The sequence below is a fragment of the Manis pentadactyla genome, chromosome X, assembly GCF_030020395.1.
Source record: "Manis pentadactyla isolate mManPen7 chromosome X, mManPen7.hap1, whole genome shotgun sequence".
In the NCBI taxonomy this organism is placed as follows: Eukaryota; Metazoa; Chordata; class Mammalia; order Pholidota; family Manidae; genus Manis; species Manis pentadactyla.
This window is the reverse complement of record NC_080038.1, coordinates 125,881,735-125,909,519: the sequence shown is the minus strand read 5'-3', so window position 1 is coordinate 125,909,519 and position 27,785 is coordinate 125,881,735. Positions and strand designations below refer to the sequence as shown.

The 27,785-nt window shown below is 40.5% G+C and overlaps 1 protein-coding gene and 1 long non-coding RNA gene across 12 annotated transcripts in view; one reads left to right on the top strand and one right to left on the bottom strand.

Moving 5' to 3' along the window:
- Positions 1-210: 210 nt before the first annotated feature.
- LOC118935151 (uncharacterized) overlaps positions 211-27,785 on the bottom strand; it is a 40,333-nt gene continuing 12,758 nt past the window's right edge. Inside the window, exons 4-5 of one of the 2 annotated variants that reach the window (XR_008995028.1) lie at positions 2,525-2,736; positions 211-351 (exon numbers count right to left, since the gene is read on the bottom strand). This is a non-coding gene — a long non-coding RNA (uncharacterized LOC118935151). The remainder of the gene's footprint in view (positions 352-2,524; positions 2,737-27,785) is intronic. The other variant, XR_008995027.1, reaches the window with a different exon arrangement.
- On the top strand, positions 15,098-26,538 carry LOC118935152 (fibrous sheath-interacting protein 2-like). 10 transcript variants are annotated; one of them, XR_008995022.1, is made up of 6 exons: positions 15,098-15,239; positions 15,649-15,773; positions 19,916-20,077; positions 23,652-23,755; positions 25,233-25,278; positions 26,410-26,538. XR_008995022.1 is itself a non-coding variant. In XM_057495296.1 (3 exons), exons 1-3 carry the CDS (start codon positions 15,141-15,143, stop codon positions 20,021-20,023), a joined length of 336 nt encoding a protein of 111 aa, XP_057351279.1. In that variant the 5' UTR covers positions 15,124-15,140; the 3' UTR covers positions 20,024-20,201. The 10 variants fall into 10 exon arrangements, 1 of the variants encoding a protein (XP_057351279.1); XR_008995021.1 differs by having other exon boundaries at positions 23,652-23,764; XR_008995020.1 differs by lacking the exons at positions 23,652-23,755; positions 25,233-25,278; positions 26,410-26,538 and adding exons at positions 16,873-16,935; positions 21,082-22,626; positions 23,327-23,616.

The following is a 27,785-nucleotide window of genomic DNA, read 5'->3' as shown; positions in this document are numbered from 1 at the left end:
GCCAAGAGACTTTAGGTCTAACTGACTGGTAAGTGACCCTGGACACGTCTTTTCCCATCTCTGGAGCTTGATGCTCTCATTTGTCAAGTGAGAGGATTAGAATAAATCAACAGAATGCAAACTGTTTATAACAATGGTCCCATATTACTTACAAGAAAAGCAGATCTTATAAAATAGCTACAAATGTACAAATTCACATAGTGTCTGAGATGTTCACGTAGTGCTAATGATGGTTATTTGCGGAGTTCTTTTCCATTTCTTTTCACTTTTCTCAATTATTTGAATATTTTATAATAATTTATCATTTTTACAAAAACAGACACCATTGTACTATTTTAAGTGATGAGCAGCCTATAAAAATAAAGGAAAGAAAAGAAGTATTACAATTACCAAACAGGATTAAAGGGGAGGCCCAGATGGCTGCCATCCCTCCTGATAGGATCAAGGTTCTTTCAGACTTGACACTTCTCTGGAGATGCAAAGGGAGCCCAGTGGTTTGCATGCTCCTAGTGAGACCACCACTCCACCTCTCCCTATAATCCCTGTTATCAATGTACTGTGCACTACATAAGACACCAGTTCCAACACGACTGGTGTCCTTATAAGAAGAGGAGAGAGAGACAGGAAGCAGATGGACATGTGAAGACAGAGACACAGGGAGAAAACTAGATGACAACAGAGACATAGATTGAAGTGCTACAGCTGCAAGCCGAGGAATTCCAAGGATCAACAGCCACCACCAGAAGCTAGCAAGAGGCAAGGAAGGAGTCTACTCAGCGACTCAGACGGAGCATGGCCCTGATGACACTGGAGCTTCAGACTTCTACCTTCCCGATCGGTGAGACAACACATTTCTTTTGTTTTAGTCACCCAGTCCGTGGGACTTTGCTGTGGTCCTAGAAACAAATATGCCACTTAACTGGTTTCCTTGTTTCTGTCCTTGACTACACACTGTCTAGTTTCATCATAGCAACTGGAAAGATACTGTTAAACCTTTGAGTCAGATCATGCCTCTTATGTGTTCAAAGCACTGCAACGGCACCACTTTTCATTCAGAGTAAAAGCCTTGCAAAGGTCTATAAGTCCCTATAAAATCTGTTTTTTTCTTATTAATCTGGCACCTTCCATTACTCTCCCCATCATTCACTCTATTCCAGGAGCACTGGCCCACTTTGCTGTCCCCCAAACTCCCACACAGGCTCCCTTCAGGTTTCTTCCCTCTATGTTCTCTGTGTGACAGGAGCACGCACCCAGGGCAAATTCCCATAGGCTTCCCTGGCTTTAAGCTGTGTGGCCCATATGTGATTTTGGGCTCACTTGCTTATACGATTTTACATAAGCAGATGTATACAGACTAGAACCAAAGCTGAGGGCAGTGGGGGTGGAGGAGAATAGTGTTACGAACTACCTATTTGGGAAGGCCAAATAGCTTAATGGTTAAATGATATGAGTAGTGAGAAGTGATCTTATTATGAATAAATGTTGAAGTTAGAGCTGAAAAGCTTTGCTGATGAATAAACAGTGAGGCCTAAGATAAAGACATGAATCAAAGATGACTCCAAGGTGTTTGGCTTGAGGAACTGGTAAATCCAATAGACCTAAGTTAAGTGATCAGCTCACTTAAAGGTGAGAAAAGGAAAATGATTTATCTAATTTTAACATTAAACCCTCAAAAAATAACCCCCTCATATGTAAAGTGAGAAAATAACAGTGTTAACCACACTATTAAATCAGACGGTTCATGCAGGATTACATACTATGATTGCCACGTAGTAAGCATTCAGTAAATATCAGCAGTTATCATAATGATTAATCAACGAAATTTAAAAGAAGTGTAAATATGGCAACTGATACACCAACAGTAATTATTGGTGTCTTATTCTGGTATACCCCAGAATGAGCTAGCCTGGCATTTGAATAGACATATTTTCCTTTAGTACAAGTTTGGGTTTAAACACTTCTTAATGAAATTCACATCAAATACTTGTGGAACCCTAGGATTTCACCAAACACAGATAGGAAAATGTTTGTTTAGGTGTCTCTCGCTGCTGATACCCTATGTCTCAATGATGTGTTTATCACAGCAACAGTGACCTGGCCCAGTCTTGGGTCTGGCAATGGCCTTACTTCACGGCCAAAGTTCCCCTAGCAAGTGCTGCCACCCCAGAACCTCTTCAAATAAACCCAGCTCCTGCCCCCTCCCATACACCCCGATATCGGAATTAATTTGTCTTTCAAAAAAGGGAAGAAAGACATCAAACTCACCAAAGAAAATTTTTCATTGATAAAAATAAAAATCATTCAGGGTGACATATGTAGACAGGACCCCTGATATGGCAGAGAAAACTGAAGAGAGAGCCTACAGATTCAAGGTGGTCTGTGCTACCACCTAGAGCAAAGAGGGAGAATTGGACTTAAGTAGAAAAGACAGCATTTTGACAACCATGATGTTGACAATAGTAGATCCCACATTTTCTCATTCTAAAAGTAAAGTAAGAAGACATGAGATAAATAAAGAGGGTACCACGATACAATCCTGGTGTCTTAAAAGATGTATGGACTTTTATTTGAATTTTTGTTTCTTAGATTTCAAAAAATGTTAGGATACTTTATAGTCAGAGCTTTCTACGGTCTTTGATTGAAGTGCGCCCTCTAGTGACTCCAGCCATGACTTGCAAGTTAATGGGCACCTGAAGTCTAACACTAACTTGAGCAATTTCCACTGTTCCTCTAAAGCTGAAGAAAAGGAAAATGACCTGATTTTAACTTTAAAAAAATCACCCACCCTTCAAAAGCTTATAACATCAAATTCAGTTTACTACGATAGTTCTCTTTTTTCAACATAGAGGAAATATACCCAGTGTTAACAGTGTCTTTGGGCATTGACTTTATGAGTGATTCACTATCTTTCCTATAATTAGCATTACTTACCATTTTTGAATATTTATATTTTGGAATTCTATAGTGAGGTAGAAAACTAGAGATATTACAGTAAACACCTGAAAATATGCCTCCCAGGTCTCTAGAATTACAACATTTGAAATATTTGCTTCAGAGTATTTTATTATTTTCTATTGTGAAATTTGCAGAAAAGGGCTCAGGGGGAAGGACCTCTACCCAGACCTCAGGGGGCTGGGCTGTTTTATAGGGTTGAGGGACCCCCAGGGCCAGAGGACCAGGCCATCTTTCCTTTTTTTCATTGAACTATCATTGATATACAAACTTATATTGGTTTCAAGTACACAACACAATGGTTCAACAGTTAAACATGTTACTAAATCCTCACCCGTACTAGTGCGGTTACTATCTGTCAACATAGGAAAATGTTACAGAATCATTGGCTATATTCTCCATGCCGTACTACCATCCCCTTGACCGACCTACATTATGATTGAGAATTTTTGTGCCCTTTTATCCCCCTCAGCCCCCCTACCCACTCTCTCCAACCACTCAACTATAGCAACCACCAGTCACTTCTCAGTGTCTATGAGTCTACTGCTATTTTGTTCATTTTATTTTATTTTGTTTTTATATTCCACAAATAAGTGAAATCATATGGCATTTGTCTTTCTCTGCCTGGCTTATTTCACTTAGCATAATGCCTTCCAGTTCCACCCATGTTGTTGCAAATGCCAGGATTTATTTTTTATGGCTGAATAATATTCTGTTGTGTATATGTACCACCTCTTCTTTATCCATTCATCGACTGATGGACACTTAGGTTGCTCCCATATCTTGGCTATTGTAAATAGTCCTGCAATAAACATAGGGGTGCATATGTCCTTTTGAATCTGAGAACTTGTATTCTTTGGGTAAATTCCTAGGAGTGGAATTCCTGGATCAAATGGTATTTCTATTTTTAATTTTCTGAGGAACCTCCATATTGCTTTCCACAGTGGCTGAACCAGTTTACATTCCTCTTCTGTGTATGAGGGTTCCCTCTCTCCAAATCCTCACCAACACTTTTTATTTCTTGTCTTTTGGATAGTGGCCATTCTAACTTGTGTGAGGTGACAGCTCATCATGGTTTGATTTGCATTCCCCTGATGATTAGCAGTGTGGAGCATCATTTCATGTGCCTGTTCACCACCTTATTTTTTCTTTGGACAAATGTCTGTTGAGGTCCTCTGCCCATTTTTCAATTGGGTTATATGTTTGTTTGTTTGTTTGTTTGTTTGTTTGTTGCTGACGCATATGAGTTCTTTATATATTTTGGATGTTAACCCTTCATCAGACAAATAGTTTATGAATATATTCATCCATACCATAGGTTGCCTTTTTGTTACGCTGATGGTGTCCTTTGCCATACAGAATTATTTTTGTTTGATGTAGTCCCAGTTGTTCCTTTTTATTTTGTTTCCCTTGCCCTAGGAGATGTATCCAGAAAAAAATTGCTTACGCTTATGTTCAAGAGATTTTTGCCTATGTTTTCTTCTAAGAATTTTATGGTGTCATGTCTTACATTTTGGTCTTTAATCCATTTTGAGTTTACACTTGTGTATGGGATTAGAAAGTAATTCAGTTTCATTCTCTTACATGTAATTGTCCAGTTTTCCCAGCACCAGTTATTGAAGAAGCTGTCTTTTCCCCATTGCATATTTATGGCTTCCTTATCATACATTTATTGACCATATATGTGTGGGAATATATCTGGCCTCTCTATTTTGTTCCATTGATCTATGGGTCTGTTCTTGTGCCAGGGCCATACTGTTTTGATCATTGTAGCTTTGTAGTATAGCTTGAAGTGAGGGAGCACAATCCCTGAACTTTTTTCTTCTTTCACAGGATGGCTTTGGCTATTTAGAGTCTTTTCCTCTTCCAAATGATTTTAGGATTATTTTCTCAAGTTCACTGAAAAATACAATTGGTATTTTCATAGGGATTGCATTGAATCTGTAAATTGCTTTGGGCAGGATGCCCATTTTGACAATATTAATTCTTCCCATCCACGAGCATTTATTTGTACCTTCTTTAGTTTCTCTCATGAGTGTCTTATAGTTTTCAGAATACAGGTTGTTCATTGGTTTGGTCAGGTTTATCCCTAGAAATTTCATACTTTTTGATGCAATTGCAAATGGAATTGTTTTCTTGATTCCTCTTTCTGCTAGTTCACTGATAGTATATAGGAATGTACCAGATTTCTGAATATTGATTCTGTATCCTGCAACTTTGCTGAATCTAGGTTTCAGTTTTAACAGTTTTTCAGTGAAGTCCTTAGGGTTTTCTATACATAACATCATGTAATCTGCAAATAGTGACAGTTTACCTACTTCCTTACCAATTTGGATGCATTTTTCCTCTTCATCTTGTCTGATGGCTGTGGCTCGGACCTCCAGTACTATGTTGAATAAAAGTGGTGAGAGTGGACATCCTTGTCTTGTTCCTGACCATGTAGGAAAAGCTTTCAGCTTTTCCCCATTGAGTATGATGTTAGCTGCGGGTTGATCATACATGGCCTTTATTATGTTGAGGTGTGTACCCTCTATACCCATTTTTGGGGAAGTTTTTATCATGAATGGATGTAGAATTTTGTCAATTGCTTTTTATAATATATTGAGATGATCATGTAGTTTTTACCCTTCTTTTGTTAATATGATGTATGACATTGTTTGATTTATGAATATTGTGCCATCCTTGCATACCTGGAATAAATCTCACCTGGTTATGATGGATGATTCTGTTGATGTGTTTTTGAATTTGGCTTGCTAATATTTTGTTGAGGATTTTTGCATCTATGTTCATCAGGGATATAAATCTAAAATTTTCCTTTTTTGTAGTATCTTTGTGTGCTTTTGGTATTAGAGCGATACCAGCTTCATAGAATGAGTTTGGAAGTATTCCCTCATCTTCTGCTTTTTGGAGTACTTTAAGAACGATGGGCATTAGCTATTCCTTAAACGTTCGGTAGAATTGAGCTGTGAAGCCATCTGGTCATGGCTTCTTGTTTGTTTGGAGTTTCTTTATTTCAAATTAAATTTCATTACTGGTAATTGGTCTGTTCAGATTTTCTGTTTCTCCTTGGGTCAAACTTGGAAGGTTGTATTTTTCTATCAAGTTGTTCATTTCATCTAGGTCGTCCAATTTATAGGCACATGATTTTTCATAGAATTCTCTAATAATTCTTTGTATTTTGTGCTATCTGTTGTGACTATTCCTTTTTTGTTTCTGATTTTGTTTATTTGTGTACTGTCTCTTCTTTTCTTGATAAGTTGGGTTAGGGGCTTGTTTATTATATTTATTTTCTCAAAAACCTGCTCTTGGTTACATTGATTTTTTTTCTCTTGTTGTATTCTTCTCTATTTTATTTATTTCTGTTTGACCTTTATTATGTCCCTCCTACTAACTTTCGGTTTCCTTTGTTCTTCTGCTAGCTCTTCAATTGCGAGTTTAGTCTGTTTATTTTGGGATTGTTATTGTTTCTTGACGTAGACCTGTATTGCTATTTACATCCCTCTTAGACTTGCTTTTGCAGCATCCCACATATTTTGGATTATTGTGTTTTTGTTTTCATTTGTCTCCATGTATTGCTTGATTTCTTCTTTGGTTTGTTCATTGATTCATTGATTATTTAGAAGCATGTTGTTTAGCCTCATATGTTTAGGGGCTTTTTTCTTTTCTTTGTGTAACTTATTCCTAGTTTCATACCATTGTGATCTGAAAAGCTGCTTGATACAATTTCAGTCTTTTTTAATTCATTGATGTTTTTGTGGTCTAGTATGTGATCTCTTCTGGAAAACGTTCTGTGTACACTTGAGAAAAATGTGTATCCTGCTGCTTTTGTGTGGAATGCTCTGTAGATATCTGTTCAGTCCATCAGACATAATGTGCTGTGTTCAGTGCTTTCGTTTCCTTATTTATTTTCTGTCTGGTCGATCTGTCTATTGATGTAAGTGGTGTGTTAAAGTATCCTAATATAAATGAGTTCCAGTACATTTCCCCCTTTAATTCTGTAAGTATTTGTTTTACATATTTAGGTTCTACTATGTCGGATGCACAGATACTTATAATGCTATATCCGCTTGTTGGACTGACCCCTTTATCATTATGTATTGCCCTTCTTTTTCTCATTACCTTGTTTTGAAGTCTATGTTGTCTGATATAAATACTACAACTCCTGCTTTTTTTCTCCCTATTATACGCATGAAATATCTATGTCCATCCCCTCACTTTCAGTCTATGTACGTCTTTGGTTCTGAAATTGGTCTCTTGTAGGCAGCATATAGGTGGGTCTTGTTTCTTTATACATTCGGTCCCCCTGTGTGTTTTGATTAGTGCATTCAGTCCATTTACACTTAAGGTAATTGTTGATAGGTATGTACTTATTGTCATTTCATTCATTGTTTTCTGGTTGTCTTTATAGTTCCTCTCTGTTACTTTCTTCCTTTCTTATACTCTTCTCTTGTGATTTGATGGTTTTTTTAGTGTTGTGGTTGGATTTCTCTTTTTGAATTTTTTGTGTATTCATTATAGTCTCTAACTTTCTGGTTACCATAAGGTTCATGGATAGCTTCCTAACTATATAACAGTCTATATTAAGCTGATGCTTGTTCTATTTATAACACAATCTAAAAGTACTTCCTTATTTTTCATCTTCCTCCTCCACTCTTTAAGTAATAGCTGTCATAATTTGCATTTTTGCGTGTGTCACTTAACTGATTTTGTGTATAGTTGTTTTTACCACTTTGTTATGTTTTGTTTTGCTTTAATTCCTTACCTGCAACTACCTTTACTGTGGGTTAATTTTCACTGATGAAAATTACTTAGGCTTAAGAACATTTCCCTCTACAGAATCTTTAACATATCCTGTAATGCCTGTTCAGTGGTTGTAAATTCCATCAGCCTTCACTTATCTAGGAAATTTTAAACTTCTCCTTCAAATTTGAATGATAATCCTCTGGGTAGAGGATTCTTGGTTGAAGGTCCTTCTGTTTCAATACATTAAATATTTCATGCCTTCTAGCCTGTAAAGTTTCTGCTGAGAAGTCTGCTGATCGCCTGATGGTGTTTCTGTCTGCCAGCAGTGGCGGATCAGCCAGCTGTGGGTGGCAGTTCACCTCAGCCAGCCTTTTGGGAACAGAGCAACAGTGCTTCTGCTTGCAATGTTGAGGGTGGGCTGCCCTCCGCCTGCCCTGAAGAGATGGTGCCATCGCTGGCCTACCAGGGTGCATGGAGTGGTCATGCGGCTCTGGGGAATGTGGTTGCGGAGGGGTAAGCAGCACCACCCTGGACCTTCCTCAAGGAGGAAGGAGCACTCAGAGCTGGCTCTCACAGGTGCCTCCCCATTAGGCCGGGATAGGGTCTAGAAATCTGGGAAAGCCTCCTCCCTATGCCTGCCAGGCAGCAAAGTCTGATGCTGCTGGGTTGAGCGGGCAGGCAGGTGCACAGGGAAGCACCTCAGAGCTGAGCTGCCAGTGAGTGGGATGGAGCATTTGGGGCTCCCACAAGTGCCTGAACTGTTAGTCCCAGGGAGGCTGGGAAGGTGTGATCCACCTGCCTTTTCTCCTGTGGAGGGAGCTCTGTCCAACCCTCGCCTCTCTGGTACTCCTTCCACTGATGGCAAATCGTTCAAACAGCCGCTTACGTTTTGGGTCTCCGAGGGACTGCCAGAGTGCGCCTGTCCTCCACACGTGGCTGGAGTCTCAGCCTCCCAGAGGGCTCCAACTGTCCCTGGTGTCCAGCCCTGCTAATCACCAAAACCCAATGCAATGTGGACTAACATACCTGGAGCAGATCTCCAGGGCCAGGTGTGCAGAGGTCCTGAGGGCCTATCCTCTCCCTGCTCCATTTCTCTTCTTCCCACCTTTGGGCTAGGATCGGGGAAGGGCTGGGCTCCTGACTGATTGTGGAGATTGATTGTGATTCTGGCACTGTACCCTTCTCTGTGTGCTCTTCTCTTCTTCACCGGATGTAGGTGGTCTGTTCTGAGGTCTTTCAGGTCATTAGTTGTATTTGCTGTAGTTGTTGCCTTTGTGTGTGGAGGGGAGGAGGTTTCTGCCTTGCCTTCCTACTCCCTCTTTTTACCCCCTCCATCTCCTCTTTCTAGGTAGTGAGCAGGCGAACACGCAAGACTGAGGAGGTGGGCCCAATGGATTGAGCCACAGAAAATTATTCTACAGCCATAAATCCTAATGGGATTTTCCCATTGTGTTGCAAACTGCTTTAAGCCAGTGACATCTTTTTTCCTTCCAGTTTCTCCCTTTGGAATGGAAATACTTATCCTATGCCTGTCTCACCACTGTATCTTAGAAGTGGATAACTTGTTTTCAAGGTTTCACAGTTCCACAGCTGGAGAGGATTATTGCCCCTGGATGGGCCATACCTAATTTAGGTTATATTTAGATGAGATGTTGGACTTAGAGTTGCTGCTAAAATAAATTAAGACTTTAGTGACTATTGGAATGGGTGAATGCATTTTTGTATGTGGGAAGAACATCAGTGAGGGGGGACCAAGGGGCAGACTGTCAGTGGTTGATTTGTGTCCCCAGAAAAGGGTATATTAAATGCTCAGCCCCAGTGCCTCACAATGTGACCTTATTTAGATATAGCCAAGTGAGGCCATGCTGCTATAGAGTAGGCCTCTAATTCAGTATGAATGGGGTCTTTATAAGATGACCATGTGAAGACAGAGACATGCCAGGAGAATTCAATACGGCGATGAAAACAAAGATTGGAATCATGCAGCCACCAGCCAAGAAGCACCAAAATTGCCTGGGCAGAGTCAAGGAAGGACTCCTCTACAGATTTCAGAAGGAGGATGGCCCTGTCAACTCCTCGATCTCAGATTTATAGCCTCCAAGACTGTGAGACAATAAATTTCTGTTGTCTTAAGCCATGCAGTTTGTGGTACTTTGTCACAGCAGACCTAGAAAACTAAGACAGACTGACATCCCATGCCGTTCTCTACATCACTAGCCCCCTCATCCTACTCATGCTCTGAATCCCCATTCCAGACCACCCTTCCACGTAAACAGCCTCACTGATCTGCTTGGGCTTTGATGCTCCAGAATGGGCTGCTCATAAATATGGATGCCTTCCTCTCTCCTCCTGAGTTCTGATTCATTACATCAAACCAGCTCCAGTATGAGCTCATCCTGACTAAGTACATCTGCAACAACCCTATTTCCATATTCTGTTACATTCTAAGGTACTGGGGGTTAGGACTTACAACATATCTTTTGGGAGAATACAGTTCAACTAATAATATCATCCAAGATCATACCTTTATCACTGAAATGTTGGTGAGCTTGTTAAAATTCATTTTATGGCCCAGAATATGGTCTATCTTTGCCTGTATTCCATGGCACTTGAAAAGAATATGTATTTTGCTGCTGTCAGGTGGAGTGTTGTGCAAAAGGCAATTGGGTTAAGCTGGTTGATAGTGTAGTTCAGTTCTATGCCCTTTACTGATTGTCTGTCAATTACTGAGAAAGGAGTGTTGAACTCCCCACATGTAATTGTGGATCTATCTATTGTTTGTCTCATGTCTATCAGATTTTGCTTCATGTATTTTGGAGCTCTGTTTCTGTTGTTTCTTGTTACTTTCTCTCTTTTGCCTTTCTGTGGATTACTCGAACATGCTTTTAGGATTCCATGTTGAGTTGTTTATAGGTTCCACGAGGACCACCAACATATTCTTAACTGTGAGCCCACAGGAACAGTAGCTCGAGGTTTCCTTAGATCTCTCCACCAATTCCCCCTTCACTGTCCTACTTCACTAACTAAACATGCTTTGCTTCTCAGATGTCCCTGAAAGCTCCTGTTTGCCCACCTATGCCAGTGCTTCACACGGTGGCTTAGTGACACTTTCTGGGATCTTCTGACCCTCCAACTCCTTCCAAAGTTATGCAAGTCTGGCCCAATGCCTATTTTTTAAAGTCTTTATTACACAAAACATAGTAGCTCTGTTTTCCTGGGTGAACCCTGAAGGATGGTAAGAGAATATGTGGAAAGAGGGGCCCAGACATTCCAGCTATTCCAACCTTCAGAGCTGAGGCCCCACATACATAAGCAAAAACATCTTAAACCAATGAAATTGGTACTTGGAAGTAAGGTACTTTTGTAAACAAACAAAAAAAACAGGTACATTTGCTTTGGGACTGAGTGGTGGGTGGGCACTAGAAAAGCAGCAAGAAAACTGTTAGTGAAGGCTGGGAAATGGGTGAACAAACTATAATAGTGGCTGTAAAAGCGGTGAGGAAACTGCAATAGAAGGCTGGAAAAATGGTATCCCATGTCGTGTCGTAGCAAAAGAGTTAGCAAAGATGAAAAAAAAAGTATGAATTTGAATTTGTGTATCTGGCTAAGGAAAATGTCTGGTCATGCAAAATATTGATAGTGTCATTTGACTTTTAGCTGCACATCATAATGTGCAGAAAGAGATGGGTGAGCTTAGCAGATTTTGCAAGCAGAATTTTAGAGGAAATATAGAAAAGCCAGGATTATCTGAATCAGAAAATAAAAGTGCTTCACAACTCTAGTTTAGTAAGCCAGCAAAGATTAAGAGTGTAACTGTAAGAACCTTTGTGAAGACCCCAGAAAGAGGTGAGTTTGTGCCTAATAGACCCTTTCAGATAGACAAAGGGCATTGTCCCACAGCCCTTGACATGCTACCTAAAGTAGAGGAAACGTGTCTCAAAAAGTGCTGTGGGTATAACTTCCACCCAATGGAGTGGATTCAAATGAGGTTCATATGAGACCCACAAGGTTTTTAAGGGAGCTGAACTAAAAAAACGCATTCAAACGGATCTAAGAGGGACTGAGATGGCCCAGTTTGCAGATTTCTCCTGGGCCCCCAGATTTCTGTGGTCACGGAGAAGGCTGAGAAAGAGACTAAGCAGCAAACACAGGCCATTTCTTATATAAAAGTATGACCCATGGGACAAAGTCAAGAGGCCAGAGGACAGAAATAACAGCTATACATAACAGTGGACTAGGAAACCACTCCCAGAGAGCGGAAACAGGATCTAATGAAGGATTTCTCTTCTCCAAGAGTAAAGGGACCTGGTAACATGTGCCCAAATGGATTTCAGAATTGTTGTAGGCCAGGGCCTCCTTTGTACCTCGCTTTTCAAATGGGAGTGTTTATTGCCATTATCTTGTCCTTGTATCACCATTATATGTTGGGGGGCCTATGCAGATAACTAGTCTGGCAGATCATATTTTTCCAAAGGTGACCATACCAATATATAGATCATCCCACATGCTATTCTCACAATGTGACATTGTCAGCTCTCCATTAAGACAGTGGCACCTATGTTCCTTCCCCCTTGAAACTGGGTGGGGTGTTGTAAATGCCTCAACAAATGAAATGTCATAAAAGTGACCGCTGCATGACTTCTGAAGCTAGGTCATAAAAGGCAACATAGCTTTCGCCTGGCTCTCTCTTTGTTCCCTACCCTCTCTTCCCATCCCCGCCCTTCCTTTGCCCTACACGCTCCCTCTTTTTATTTCGCTCTCTCTCTCTCCTTGCCCTTGGGATGCAGATACTATGTTGTGAGGAAGCCCAGTCAATATGGAGAGACCAAGTGTGGGTGTTCTGCCTGACAACCCCAGATAGGCTCTTAGCCAACAGTTAGCATCAACTGTCACACGTGTGAGTGAACAAAACCTTAAGATGATTCCAGCCTCCACCTTCAAGTCTTCCAACAGAAGCCCTAGACATCATGGAACAGAGACAAGCTGTACCCTCTGATGCCCTGTCTGAAATAGAGGCCAGGAGGTAATAAATGATTTTGTATTGTTGTATACCACTAAGTGTAGGGGTCACTTGTTACGTAGCAATAGATAATTAATGAAAATTGTTTTATAGTTCAGAGTTCTTTGAAATAAGAAGCTACCACTGGATATGATTGTAGATAACAAAATCCTGGACTTTGAGCTGACATTACAATTGGATGAAACTTTCGGGATCTTGGGAGAGGTTAACTGTATTTTGCATATAGGAGGAACATGAGTCATAGGGACGAACAGGTATTCTATACTGTTGCCTTAATCACCTCCAATGAACAACACTTCTCTGTATACATGCCCTTGGTTAATCTTTCCCTATATTGACTTTGGGCTTAGCCATGTGCCTTGCTTTGGCCAGTGTGATGCTAGCAAAATCTTGAAAGTACTTGCACTTTGGGGCTTACTCTTTCTCACTGCTGGGAAACCTAAGACTACCATATGGAGAATCATAGCCTTACCTCCTAGAGGATAAAATAAACTCAGAGAGAGAGAGCCCAATTATCCCATGCATTCCAGCTGAAGCCCCAGAATTAGCCAGGCAAAGAAGGGGGCATAGTCATGCAAAGCAGAGGGGACACCATGAGCAAAGGCACAGGGTCATGAACCAGCAGGCCGTATGAAGAGGACCAACTAAAACCAGCTCTGTATTACTGTAGGGTCAAGTTTGAGAGGTGGTAAACTAGTGCCTTGGAGATGTAGACAGGGACCAAGTCACAAAAACACTTTGTGCTTTGTTTTCAGCCTTCCTGACGGCATTGGGGGCTTGAAGCAGGGGAAACACATGATCTGTTTGCAGTTTAGAAAGATAACTTTGGTGACAGAATAAAAGATGGATTGGAGAGGTAGAAGAAAGATATTAGGAGTCTGTGATGATGGTGTGGACAGGAAATGAGGACTGGCTCAACTAGAGCAATGGTAGAAGGAACGGCAACTGGGGGAACTATATAGGAGGCAAAAGCTGTAGGGTGTAGGGATGGATTGAATGTCAAGGCTGCAGGTGAGACAGGGACCATAGGTTTAGTAGGGTCCCAGAGTAGGGTGAGGGCCTCCAGAAAAAAAGCAAAGCAGGATAATTACAGTCAAAACAATGTAACAATGTGCAAATAAGTCCCTATAGAAACTCTGCATTAAGCATTATGCAAAGTCAGAGTCACACTAATTCTCTAGGGTAAAGAGACCAGACTAGGAATATGGACATCTTCAGTGAGATCATTAAAGCTCAAAAGGCCAGGAGCGACTTGGCCTGGAATGTCTGAGTGTTCTGCAAATAAAGAAGAGTATCTCAGCATAACTTGTGACTTCACTGTATCAGTTAGATCATGACACTGTAAAATTTGCTTTAGCCTGTTAAAGGCCAAGCTCATTTTAACTGTACCTATGTGCTGTTTTCCCTTCTTTAGTCCTAATCAAGTAATCTGCAACCTAGGCAAAAGACTACTTTGGTAAGCAATCCCAACTATAAACAGCCCAAGAAGTCAAGAAGTAAGATTCTTAACTCACTCTTTAGCAAACAGACAACAACCCAGCCCACTTTGGGGGCAGGGCAGGTGGTCTTACAACAAATCTGCACCCCTCTCCCTTTACCCCCCATTGGTGGGATTATAAAATATGTAAGCACTACGGAAAACAGTATAGACCTCAAAAAAATTAAAAATAGGGTTACTATATGATCCAGCAATCCTACTTCAGGGTATTTATCCAAGGAAATTGAAGTACGGTCTCAAAAAGGGACATTTGCACACCTATGTTTATAGCGGCACTATTCACAATAACCAACCTAAATGTCCATGAATGGTTGAGTGAATAAAGAAAATGTGGTACATACATATCATAGAACATTATTGAACCTTAAAAAGTCAATAAATCCTACCTCATGCTATGACAGGAATGAACCTTGAAGGCATTAGGCTAAATGAAACAAGCCAATCACGAAACGACATTGCTCCTTGGGGAACCAAGAAAGATTAGAATTACACCCAGCTGCCCACTAGCAAAACTTGATACATTGTGGTTTAGTTTAAAGGAGTGGGTGCTGGTTGCAGATATAAAGGGAATCTCAGCTGTGGCCCTCTTACACCAAGCGTTTGGGACCACTTTCCCAACTCTTGAGGATTCTAAACCTCGAGTCTTGGGTCCTGCGCATGCGCCCAAGGTTCTGGAAGCGAGGGCCATGGCTCCTCCTCCCCTCCCTGGAGTGCGACGCCGGCGCGGGAGACATCTGTTGAGGACGTCATCGCTTCTGCCTGCGACATAGTTGGGGGCGTGGCCTGGGGAACGCGTTACCTTGTTGACCACTGTCCTGGCGGCCCAGACTTGATCTGGGCTTAGAGCGGGAAAGGTGCGAGTGAGGAGAGAAAGGAAGACGGATTGCCGCCCCAGCCCCCCGGGCCCCTGGGAGCTGATGGGTGGCCATGGATCTGTATCTCGGCAACTGCCGCAAGGCTGCCAAAGCCGCCGCCACTAAGGCAGCCGCCTGCAGCCGAACTGCAGGCACGGAGCAGTGCGACAACGTGAGTGGAGCTAGTCGGCCGTCCTCGCCCTCCTCCTGAGCTGTGGGCGGGGTCTTGGGAGTGCGTGCCGACGGGAGGGGCGGGGACCTCAGCAGAGCTCGGGAGAAAGGCGGGGGTCCTGGGCGACCTAGCTTCTGACTTCCTGGCTCCGTTCCGAGCCGACGGTAGTAGCCAGCGCTGCCTCTGGCAACGATTGGTCGTGGGGAGGGCCCGGAGGTAGGGCTGGTGCCCCGGGAAAGCTGGGAGGTCTTCCGGGTTGTCGGCGGAGAGGGTTCTTTGAACCTAGAGTGCCTGATTCTTTGGTTTACTTGGAGATACGTATTAGCCCACTGAAGGGTGAGTAGACTGGTCTGAACTCAAAGGGTAATTCTAGGGGGCAAACAGACAAACTTAAACTTGTATTTGACAGAGCTCGCAAAAAAACCCACTCCAGAGGTCGGAGCAGCTGATCTATTGGATCTTACTCTTGTGGTCAAACTGCCTGTTATCCCAGGAAGCAATAATGTGTTCTACACTACAGATATAAGTGAAAAGGTAAACTACGTTTTCATAGTGCCAAAATGATTTTCTTTACCCTTTTCAGTTTCCTATTAAACTGGAAACACTGAGACAGGGACAGTGGATGTAGTCAGAGTAGGGTGAGGGCCTTCGGAGGGGGCAGGCGGGATATTTGCAGTCAGAGCAATGTAACTACATGCAAGGAAACCCCCCTACTAAAACTCTATGTTAAACATTGAGCTCTAGAATCATTCTTCAGTGAAATCAGTTAATGTTCCCCAGATAAAGAAGAGTAGCACAAGTTTTATTATGCTAACCATTTATAATCATGTGTAAGGTTCACTTTAGCATACTAAAAGGCCCAGGCTTACGTGCTGTTTTTCCTCCTTCAGATCTGATGAAGTGATTTTGCAAACTGGGCAACTAATTTAGCAAGTAAGCCCAGGCATAAACAACACAGTAAAAGGCAGGAAGGATTCCACCTTAAAGATAAGATTGCATTTTAATACCCAAGAAGTTAAGACGTTAGAAATTCTTCACTTACTCTTTAGCAAACAATACCTCAGCCCACCCTGGGGGCTGAGCAGGTGGCCTTGTTTCATATGACCCCAGACCAAGAGGCTGGTATCTCAGAAGTTGCTTGTGTTAAGTTAATTCTAAATATTCAGGGACCACTTAACAAGTCCACACCCCTAAGTTTTTCTCATGTTCTCGAAAAATCCTCCGCTGCCTATAGATCCCCCCAGACAACGTACCACTACGGACTCTCTTGTCACCTCCTGGCGTGAGCCAGGAGCTTTGTCCTTTCACTGTTACCTCTAAATAAAAGCCTGTACCTTGCTCTCCTACCTTGACTGTTTGTGAAGCTCATTCTTCGGCTCCACAAACAAGAACCCCGGCATCAACATTACTATGATTTTGCTTCGGAGTCAGCTTCAATTTCACACACCAAGTGAAGTTAAATGAGTTGAAGTATTTAGTGTCTGAACCTCACTTTAATGATAGATGGCCCTGTGATATGCCTCAGCCACCTAATTCAGCCTTGTCTCTAACCCAGGAAGACTGGGGTCTTTTCTGCCTAGCCACACAAAATATACTAATTCCTACTTCTGTGCCTTTGCCCTTCTGGCTCCAGAAACCTGGTGATGCCGGGATTCTTTTTCACAAAGCCGAAGAATGAGCTTCACAAACACTCAAGGTAGGAGAGCAAGGTACAGGCTTTTATTTAGAGATAAAGTGAAAGGCCAGAGTTCCCGGCTCACGCCAGGAGGGGACAAGAGACTCCGTAGTGGTGTGTTGTCTAGGGGTTTTATAGGCAGTTGAGGATATTTGGGAACGTGAAAAAAAGCTTCGGGGTGTGGACTTGTTAAGTGGTCCTTGAGTATTAAAAATAGGAATTTCCTGCCTGGATTTCTTTCTGGGATACTGGCATCTTGGTCTGGGAGCATATCAAAAGGCTGCCTGCCCAGCCCTCAAGGTGGGCTGAGGTATTGTCTATTTGCTAAAGAATCCTGCCTCTTAAACTTCCTGGGTGTTAAAATGCAATCTTTTAAGATGGAATTCTTCCTGCCTTTTACCATATCATCTATAGCTGGGGCTGCACGCTCAGTTAGTTGCTCAGTGTGCAAAATCACCTCCTCAGATGTGAAGGAGGAAAGACAGCACGTAGACCTGGGCCTTTTAGTATGCTAAAGTGAATCTTATACATGGTTACAAATGATTAGCATAATAAAACATGTGCTACTCTTCTTTATCTGCGGAATATTAACTGATCTCACTGAAGAATGATTCTAGAGCTTAATGTTCAACATAGAGTTTTAGTGTGTGTGGGGGGTTCTTTGCATGTAGTTACATTGCTCTGACTGCAAATATCTAGCCCTGCCCCCTCCGGAGGCCCTCACGCTACTCTGACTACATCAGTGGTCCCTGTCTCACTGGCATGTACCCTCCTCCTCTCCTTCCTGACCTTTGGTTTGAGCCATCTCTGAAAAGCTGTTATATGAAACCTTTCCCAAGTGTCACAACCCCCAGTTATCTCACCTTCCCTTAAAATTTAATTGACCTTGGTCTGCACACTCTCACTCAGCACTGAGTCAGTACTGCTAGGGACTTAGTATACAGCACTCATATTGTTATACATTTTAAGTCCTCTACCTAACACTCCCTCCCTGTCCTTAGCTTCCAGGCCAAGCCTGAAGGAAGTTCAGAACTTTGTGGTTGTGTGCTTTGATCACAATAGCAAAGGGTTCTACAGGAATTATTCTGACATCCTTATCCTTCCACTATCTAGAGTGTCAGCAAGGATGAGTAGGGGCTCCTTTAGTATTTCTGATACTTGTCTAGTATACTTTTTAAATGTGTATTGCTGGAAAGCAATATAACTTATCCTTTGAAAACCAATATGTTCTACTAAATATATGCCAACCTCACAGAAATTGACTGAGTCACACTCCCATAAATTAGCTTTCCTTAAACATACTCAAAACCTGTTCCACTACAAGTAATAATACTCCTTAGTGTGTAACTTCAGCCCTCTCTGTTGGTTTCTTCCTCAAATATCTTCTATTTTCCATATTGCTATTCTGTACCTCTGTTATTCATCTGTTATCTACCTATAATTTCCAGATTTTTTCCATATTTAATTGCACTGATTCTATACTTTATTATATTGAATCCTCTAAAATGTATGCATTTAATCATGATCAGACACTACACTCAATTCCTTTGAAGGCTAACTTTGTGGGATCCTTTGTGTTTTAGCAGGATCTCCTCAAGGAACTAAGACTTTATATTTATACCTTTAGTTTTTGTTTTTTTTTTAACTCATGACTACCTTATGAGGTAAAGCCAAGATTTATCTAAGGTCACAGGTAGACAGTACCAGAATTCAGACCAGGACCCCTGTCTCCTGACTCTTAGGCCATGCTCCTTCACCTCACCTTGCTGCTTCCTGAACTTCAGACCACTTTAGCAGAGCATATGGAAACAGGGAATTTAAAGGTCTTTCAGATTGTTTTGAATGCAAGTGGAAGCAAAATGGTAGCATTCTATCTTATTTTCAATAATATTAAAATGTAACAAAGCTACCTGTCCTTAGCTATGCATCAGCTGACAACTCATCTCCTATGCCAACATTTTGATATTAAACTTATTCTCAAGTAATTTATATATAAATTATTTGCTTGTTAGTATACCATACTTGGGTAGCAACTGTTTGAAAAGCTCCTTAAATTGTTTTTATGGTAAAGTTAATAATAAATACTTTACCAATTAACTTAGACATTTTGCTTTCAAGAAAAGATAACCTGTTAGGTGTAAAGGACAATTTGCGTACTTTTAAAAGTCTACCCTATGATCTTCCACTGGTGATGATATAATAGTGATAGTGATATAATAGTGATGATTAACAGAGACACTTTTCAGGTCAGGGAATCCAGTTATTTTAATTGATGATAAGAAAGCTTATCCTGGCCTGAACAAATGGAATTTTTTTCTTTCTTGATAGGTCTAGTCAAAAGTCGACATCTAAAAGGAGGAATCCAATAATCAATGCACTAATTGCTGCATTGTATCAATTGCCGTCACCTTTGGTTGTTTCCTTCTAGGAAAGATATGGGCTTCCTGTCTAGTCTCACTGTAAATTAAATCATTGCCCAGAAGGATATCTTTTTTTGCCTTTTTTTAAGGAAATATTGGTGGTCAGCAAGGCCAGATTGCTGAGATAGGTCCCTTGGGGGAGAGAGAGACAAGAGGCTGGCATCAATCAAGTGGTCAGAAACTTACAAAGGAAGCTCTTAAGTGGGAAATGAAAGCTATAACCCTATCGTGCCCATGCTGTCTGCCCCTCTACCTACATATGAAGCCTCCTACCTATCTTGCAGGAACTCTTAGGGCCACATCTCAATGTTCAGGTATTGGGCTGAGGTTGAGGCTACCACCTCCAGCCTAAAGACAGGTCTGGTTTAAAAAAGAGAGAGAGAGAGAGAGAGAGAGAGAGAGGAATAGAAAAGCAGTTAGACTTACCCAGATCAGTCCATTGTCTGTAAACTTTCACTTCAGATTCTGCTGGTATGTTTTATTTTCAATGAATAACCTAATCATTTCAAAAAACTGAGGTTTAAAAGTGTGATTTCATTCAATTTTACATATGCAATACTACTGAATTTCTGTGTTGACAGCTTTATCAACCTTCTTATGATTTTAACCTGTCTGATCCTTATTGTCGACTTTTGGAAACCAGCTATAAAAGCCTACACACTCCACGTTCAAAAACACACTGTAAGTGAAGAAACACCGTCCAGAGATGAAAGAAGTGCGGCTACACCACCAGCAGTAATAAAGTGGGTTGAATCCTATTTCCTGTTAACCAGCAAAAACCTAGGGACTTGTTAGACACTTGTTTCTGTACCTCACTGGGACCCTGTATCAACTTTAGTTGACCAATAAAGGAAACCTAATAGAAAACTCAATTTTAATTAATCAGTATTTCAGTAAAGAGAAATCAGGCAGCTGTTGTTTCTAAGTAACTGTGTGTTCCCACTTGACCTTTCTCTTTTGATAACAGCAAAAGATAGGCACCATATGATTTGAGTATGTAAAGATATAAACACGCACACATTTATTTATGTATTTTTCTCCCAGCTGTCTTGTAGTGCCTTTCCTCTGGCTCTAAAAGTAATAATGTCACACTGCATATCTGTCAAGGAATATTTCCTATACCCTTTGAGAAGACTACAGAGAATGTGGAAACCTAGCACAATACAGCTTGATAGAATAAATCCTTCTGGGGGTTAAACATCATTGTAGTGGTGTTTTAATAACAAATTTGTTGGGGAAATATAAATTCCCGATTATGATGTAAACCATATTATTGAAATAATGTTATTTAGATAGAAATTTCCTGGTGATACAGCAACGTTAGAGAGCTACTACCTTCCAAAGAGTTGCCAAAATGTGCGATTATTAGTCTTGACCCCAAACTTGTTACTAAAATGAATGTTTTATGACTGTTCTCTGGAGAGTTTTATGATTGTAACAACTTTTTATTTACATTTTGGTTTTTGTTTTTATATGTCATCTGTACCTTGAAGGAATTAAATAAGTACAGGGAGTATCTGACCAGTTTAAAATTAGACTTTGAAAGAAACTACGTAAGAGAACAAGTAAGTTAAATACCGAAATTTGTTTTATTTGGGGCCTGTAAGAAAGTATTTATGTAGGGTTTGGAAGAAAGGTTTGGTCCTCTGCAGAATATTTTCTTTTAATGTTTTGACCTAGAAATATTTAGGTAACAAGATCTCTAGAGATCTGTAAGAGATAAAAACGAGACCCTTTTCATTTACAGAGAGAAATTTTCACTTACCTGAAAGGGAGCCACTCTAGACTTAAATGCAAGTTAACAGAATTAACCATTTGTAAAGGTACCAAGTTTACCAGGAAGTTACTAAGCCCTCACCATAAGAAGGCATATCTGAGAACAGGTGTATTTCTGGCCAAGAGTAAAACTTTAATTCTTTTTTTTCTCCTCTCATAAAACAATTGAAAAACAAGGAAATAAGTTGTTTGACACCAAGGCAGGCTATGACAATTGTGAGAATGCATATTTCCAACAATGGCTGTTACACAAAAATAGACAGGCAGCTTCAGATCAAGAGCTGTTAACCAAGCACAGGTACGACCAAAGCTCATTTGTGGATACATTGTTTACCCCAGAAAGGTGTAAAAGGACTAGAAAAAACTGAAAGCAGAATGGAAAAAGTATTAGACACTATTTAACCCCCTAGAGTTTTCAATGTAGAGAGAAGGAAAGGAGATTAAGAGGTAACAGGGACTGGGAACCTTGGTACCAAGGCTAGGGAGGAGAGTTTCTGCCTGAAAAACTGGAGTCACTAGGAGCCCAAGAGGTAAGCCAAACGGATATTTGAAGGAGAAATCCAAAGTAAAATTCCCTGAGCTTGGAAAACCCAAGCCCATAATAACAGAGGGAAAGAAGGTGTTTTTATCATGTTTCAAACTTAAGTTTAAGGAAATGACGGCAAGGCCCAAAAGGGAGAGTGGCTATAACTTGATCTTATGCTGATATAAACAGGTGATCCTCAACCAACTGTAATGTTCATTTAGTTATTACTCACACACATTCAGTGTTACCATGCAGAAGTCAAGTGTATACCCTGGGAGACAAAGGGATGAGTTATAGTTCTTTCTCTTTCTCCTATACCAAGGGTGAGAGCCAGGTCCCCATCACTGGACTCTTACATTCCATGGATTAATGCCATGATACGCCAGAATACACACTGATCTACCAGTGTCCCAGAGTGGTAGTCTGCAGACCTATCTGTACATGAGAGCTCATACAGGGATTTGGCAATTACAAAGAAGCCAGTACCCACGTACTTTTAAAGGAAGTTCAAATCTACTTCTCTTTTGAAGTCAGTCCCTTAGTTGATTTCAGCAGTCTTTGAAAACTCATGTTCCCCAAACTCGTCTGAGTTATGAACAATCTCTGTGTAAAATGCTTTTAATCACTCTGTTCCACATTTTGCCACTGCCCCGGCCACAATAACAGGGAGTCCAGTAACAGGAGTGCAGCATGGTGAGGTGGTGGATCAGGTTAGGTCCCTTAAAAACTCTACGTTTCCTGTAATTCAGAAAATAAAAAGCAACCCAGATGGTGGTTTGGGAATATGAAAATAGATAATATCCTCATGAGGGAAACACTTAGTTTAGCTTCACTTATGTTTGCACTTTCACTTAGATATTTAGACTTGATTAGTAGGGAATTAAGGAAGGTTGACCACATGGCAGAAAAACAGACCAAACTCCGAATAAAGGAAGACGGCATTATGACCACATTGGAAGAAAACTTAGTCTCTGTAGACAAGCTGAAGAGGTGAGAGTCACCAAACTTTAAATACCGAAGGAGAAATTGTGTATGGTTTTATTTGTAAACATTTCTAGCAGTCCCACCATATTACCTGAAGTTATTTCAGGTGTTAAAAAATAAACTGCTACTAAAAATACTACTTTAAAAACATAAGCCATTATTAAGCATTAATCACTATTATAATCCACAGCTTTTACTTAACATAATGAGACTTATTCCGCAAATTATATGTCCATTGCATAACAGTCACACCTCATCTGCTCTTATAGTTTTAGAATTTAACTCTAGTGAAAAATAATTATGCCTGCATTCTCTCAAAATTCAGACTAGGTTATTTATTTAGTTTCTCTGTCAAAATGCATTTAAAGGCAACAAAGTACATATGAGATAACCCCCAAGTCCATAAGGGAAAACCCTCTTGCCAGAATCCTTTTAGGTCCATCTTTGGAGCCAGGTTTTATGCTTGAATTAAGTTTCCAATAGCAAAATAATTTCTTGCTTTTGCCATTCCATTGCATCCACCAACATATTCCCAATACAGAGCAGTAAGTTCAAGCCCATTCTAAGGCCATATAAGATTTTCATTATGGTTGACCTGATTTCTTTAAGGCCCTTGATTTGATCTAATTTGCTTATTGACAAAATAATTTTTTTAAAGACTATGAAAGAGATCCCCTGCTAACTAGTATAACAGTGTGCTCCTTAGGAATGGAAGACAAAGGAAATGTTACTTGGGGCAAAGATTAGAGAAGATGTAAGAAGAGAAGCAAGAGTTAAGGAACAACATTAAAAAATTAGAGAAATAGCTAACCGGAAGGAAGAGTGAGCTTTTAACATAAACTATAGGGGCACAAGGAAAACCTGGAGGTGATGGAAATGTTTACTTGGATTGTGGTGATGGTTTCATGAATTTATACATATGTCAAAACTGAACAAATGATATATTTAAATATGTATGGCTTATTGGACTTCAGCTATACTTCAATAAAGTTGTTTAAAAATTCTATGATTTCCCTTTCCTTTACTTTTAGGACCAGCTCATTACTCTCAGAGTTTTATGAAGATTTCTGCCAAACATTCATCAACTTTGTTACCTCCTCAGCATGACATACAGAGTAACACAGCAGAACAAAAGGTACAAAAGGTACTCAGATGCTTTGTATTGATCATTACTTTATCTGGTTAACTTTTATTAATATGAGCTATCCCCTTCACTGGCATGGTGCTGAGCAGTCAGAGATAATGGGGTCCTACAAGGTCTGGACCCTCTCCCTTGCAGATAAAGTTCTGGGTCAGCTTCACCTTAAATGTACCTGTAGCTTAGCAGAAACTAACTGATGATGATGATGGCTAATGTTTATTGAGAACCTGTTGTGGGCCAGGCCCTTTGCTAAGCTAGAAGGAAGGGAAGAGGGGAAAGGTAGGTGACATAGGATACAAAGATGGGAAAGACATCATCACTGCTCATGGGAACTCACTGTCCAGGGATCAGACACACACAAGCAAAAGTCCTTACAGTAATGTGAGAGGAGAGTTTTGATTTGTACAAAGTGTGGTGGGAGCCCAGAAGATTTAGAGACTAGTCCTGCCTAGAGAGGTCTAATAAGGCTTTATTAAAGGAGGGCTTAATTGAATTAGGTCTTGAAATGTGAGTGGGAAGTGTCTAGATGAATAGATGTGAGAATATAGTGAGGCAGTATTGCAGCCAGATGTTAAAGCAAAGGCAGGGCAGTGGGGGGCAGAGCCTGAAGAGACAGGCTGAAGTCAGAGCGTTACATTCCTTGCTGAAGTACAAGTTTATCCTCTCAATAGTAGGAAGCCATTGCAGGGTTTTGAGTAGGGATGTGAAATAAGAATGATTTGGGTTTTAAAAGGATAGTCTGGTTGCAGTGTGTGAGATAGATACATAAAGAGTAGAGATTAGAGGCAAGATAGTTTTGAATCTACTGGGGCAGTCCAGATAAAAATAATAGGGGCCCAAGCTAAGGCAGTGACAATGAGGGTGAACCAGAGGCCACAGATTTAAGATATTTCAGAGTCAGATTATGTCAAGATTTGGTGACTCAATAGATGTGTGGTTCCAGAGAGAGCGAGATGACAATGATGATTTAATTTTTGTGTATAGGTTTTCTTGAAGTGGGATGCCTTTTGTCTGTGCTCCTATAGTGTTCAGGCCTACTTCTATCTCAGAACTCATTATACTGTATCATACTTGTGTTTTCTGCCAGATGATAAACTCCTTGAGGTCAGGAATTATATCTTACTTTGATTTCAATCAATGTGCTCAATAAGCATTAGATTAGACTGGATGGACTGTTATGCCTTTAACAAAAATATAGAAGATAAAGAAGGAGCAAATTTGGAAAGATGGGAGTACACAAGTACATGATAAACTTCATTTTGAACTACGTAGTTTAGGTACCTGTGAGAGAGATCCGTCCAAGAGGTTGATGATATGTATGAGCATTGAGACCAGAGTTTAGGAGAGAGGTAGGGGATGGAAGATGGGTGGTGATACTGTATTAATTTGATTGCTCTGAGTCAACAAAAGTCTGTCTTAGAAGCTTAATTACTAATGAATGTTTTTTTTTCTTGAATGTTAAACCACACAGAAAGATAAAGAAGCAACTAAAATATTATATCCTTTAAATGATGGAGGTAAGAAAATGAGCAATGTTCATAATTATTCTGTTTTCTTTCAGTTAAATAATTATAGTTTTGCCATACAGTTTTCCAAGTTATGTTTTTTTCCTGGTTATAAAATCCATGATTATTTTGATAAAGGAAGATATAAAATAATTCATAATTGTAAAAGTTGGTATCCCACATGTTTGAGTGATTGCTGGGTGAATAGGCCCTCTGGAATTTGCAGAGCATAGGGAAGTTAGAGTCCCTGCTGTGGCTGCCTATACTAATAGGCACAGTAAGTTCCTGGCATACTGCTTATTTGGGAGTCCCAGTGTAAAGAATTCTCCCCAGAACGATCTCAGTCTTCTAATGCTATCCTTTCTCCCCAGACGTAAAAATGCATCCTGTTTCCCATCTTCCCAGGGCTGGACCAGAGATTAGCTAAGTCTGCAAAAGATTCCCATGCATATTCTACTCACACACCCAGAGAGCTAGGGTGTCCCCATCTGGGTGGCCAATGGACACCTCAAATCCAATATGCACAAAACCAAATTCATCATCTTCCAGTTGCCCCCAAACCTGTTCTCTGTACCTCCTTTTATCCAGACACAAAACCTAAGTCATTTTTGACTCTTTCCTGTTGCTCATATTCTACATCTAAAAGCTGATACATTTTGTCCAATCTATCTCCTGAAACTCTCTCAAAAGCTTTTCCATTGGCACCACCCCTGCTCTTACCTACTGCAATAACTTGCCTCCAATCTCTTCTTCCTCTAATTAGCCTATCTTGCATTTTGCTGTAAATGTAATCTTCCTGAAATACAGCTTTAAATCTATAATTCCTCTACTCAAAAGTCCTCAGTGGTTCCCCCTTCCTACTGAATAAAATGCACAACAGTGCAATTCTGGGGCAGGGGGAGTGATGGGAGATTAAGCTGACAAAGTAATTCAGGGCCAGAAGGTAGGGAGTCCAGGCTTGTCCCTGAGGGCAGTGGTGAGTCACTGGAAGTTTTTTGAGACTTCATAAAAGGCACCTTGTACTTGGAGATACTAGCCTTAACTTGCATAAATAAGTGCATCCTTGACTATCGTAAGTCTAGGTATTACGGCAGCCTGGGAAGGAGAACTACATCATTTTTTCATATTTCTTCTTTCCACCAGGAATTAAACGTACCTCACTTGAAGCTCCAGGTCTTTCAGCCACAATGGAAAATGTCCTAAATCACCCTCCACAGTAAGGATATTAAGAAACAAGAGGCAAGTAACATTTCTTTTGTCCTAGATACAGACAGAAAAAATAAGGTTTGAAATTATGATGAAGATTGGTCTAACACATTTTCATTCATTAAGTGAAAATTCAGAACAGCCTCATTCCCTGAAATTAACCACCATGTAGTAAGATTTTTGTAAAAATTGAAATGTCAACCCACAGTGATAATCCTGTGCTACTTCAGACTTCTGACACTCAAGGCTAATCAGTTGTTGGTATTGCCATACTGTGAGTGTAGGGAATATCAGTAACAAGTTGTAAGCCAGCAAAACAAAAGTGGTGAGTCTGAGATGCCAAATGTGTTGAACAGATCCCAAATTTGAATGGAATATTTATGCAATATAGTGCTGGAGGTCCTAGCCACAGCAATCAGACAAGAAATACAAGCCACCCAGATTGGTAAGGAAGAAGTCAAACTGTGAGTATTTGCAGATGACACGATATTGTACCTAAAAAACCCTAAAGACTCCACTCCAAAACTACTATAACTAATATCTGAATTCAGGAAAGTTGTAGGATACAAAATTAATACCCAGAAATCTGTTGCATTCCTGTACACTAATGATGAACTAGCAGAAAGAGAAATCAGGAAAACAATTCCATTCGCAGTTGCATCAAAAAGAATAAAATACCTAGGAATAAACATAACCAAGGAAGTGAAAGACCTATACCCTGAAAACTACAAGACACTCTTAAGACAAATTAAAGAGGACACTAATAAATGGAAATTCATCCCATGCTCTTGGCTAGGAAGAATTAGCATTGTTAAAATGGACATCCTGCCTAAAGCAACCTACACATTCAATGCAATCCCTATCAAAGTACCAACAGCATTCTTCAGTGAACTGGAACAAATAGTTCTAAAATTTATATGGAACCACAAAAGACCCTGAATAGCCAAAGCGATCCTGAGAAGGAAGAATAAAGCTGGGGACATCATGCTCCCCAACTTCAAGCTCTACTAAGAAGCCACAGTAATCAAGACAATTTGGTACTGGCACAAGAACAGACCCCAGACCAGTGGAACAGAATAGAGAGTTCAGATATTCACCCAAACATATATGGTCAATTAATATACAATAAAGGAGCCATGGGTATACAATGGGGAAATGACAGCCTCTTCAAAAGCTCATGTTGGCAAAACTGGACAGCTACATGCAAGAGAATGAAACGATTATTGTTTAATCCCATACACAAAAGTAAACTCGAAATGGATTAAAGTCTTGAATATAAGTCATGAAAGCAAAACTCTTAGAAGACAACATAC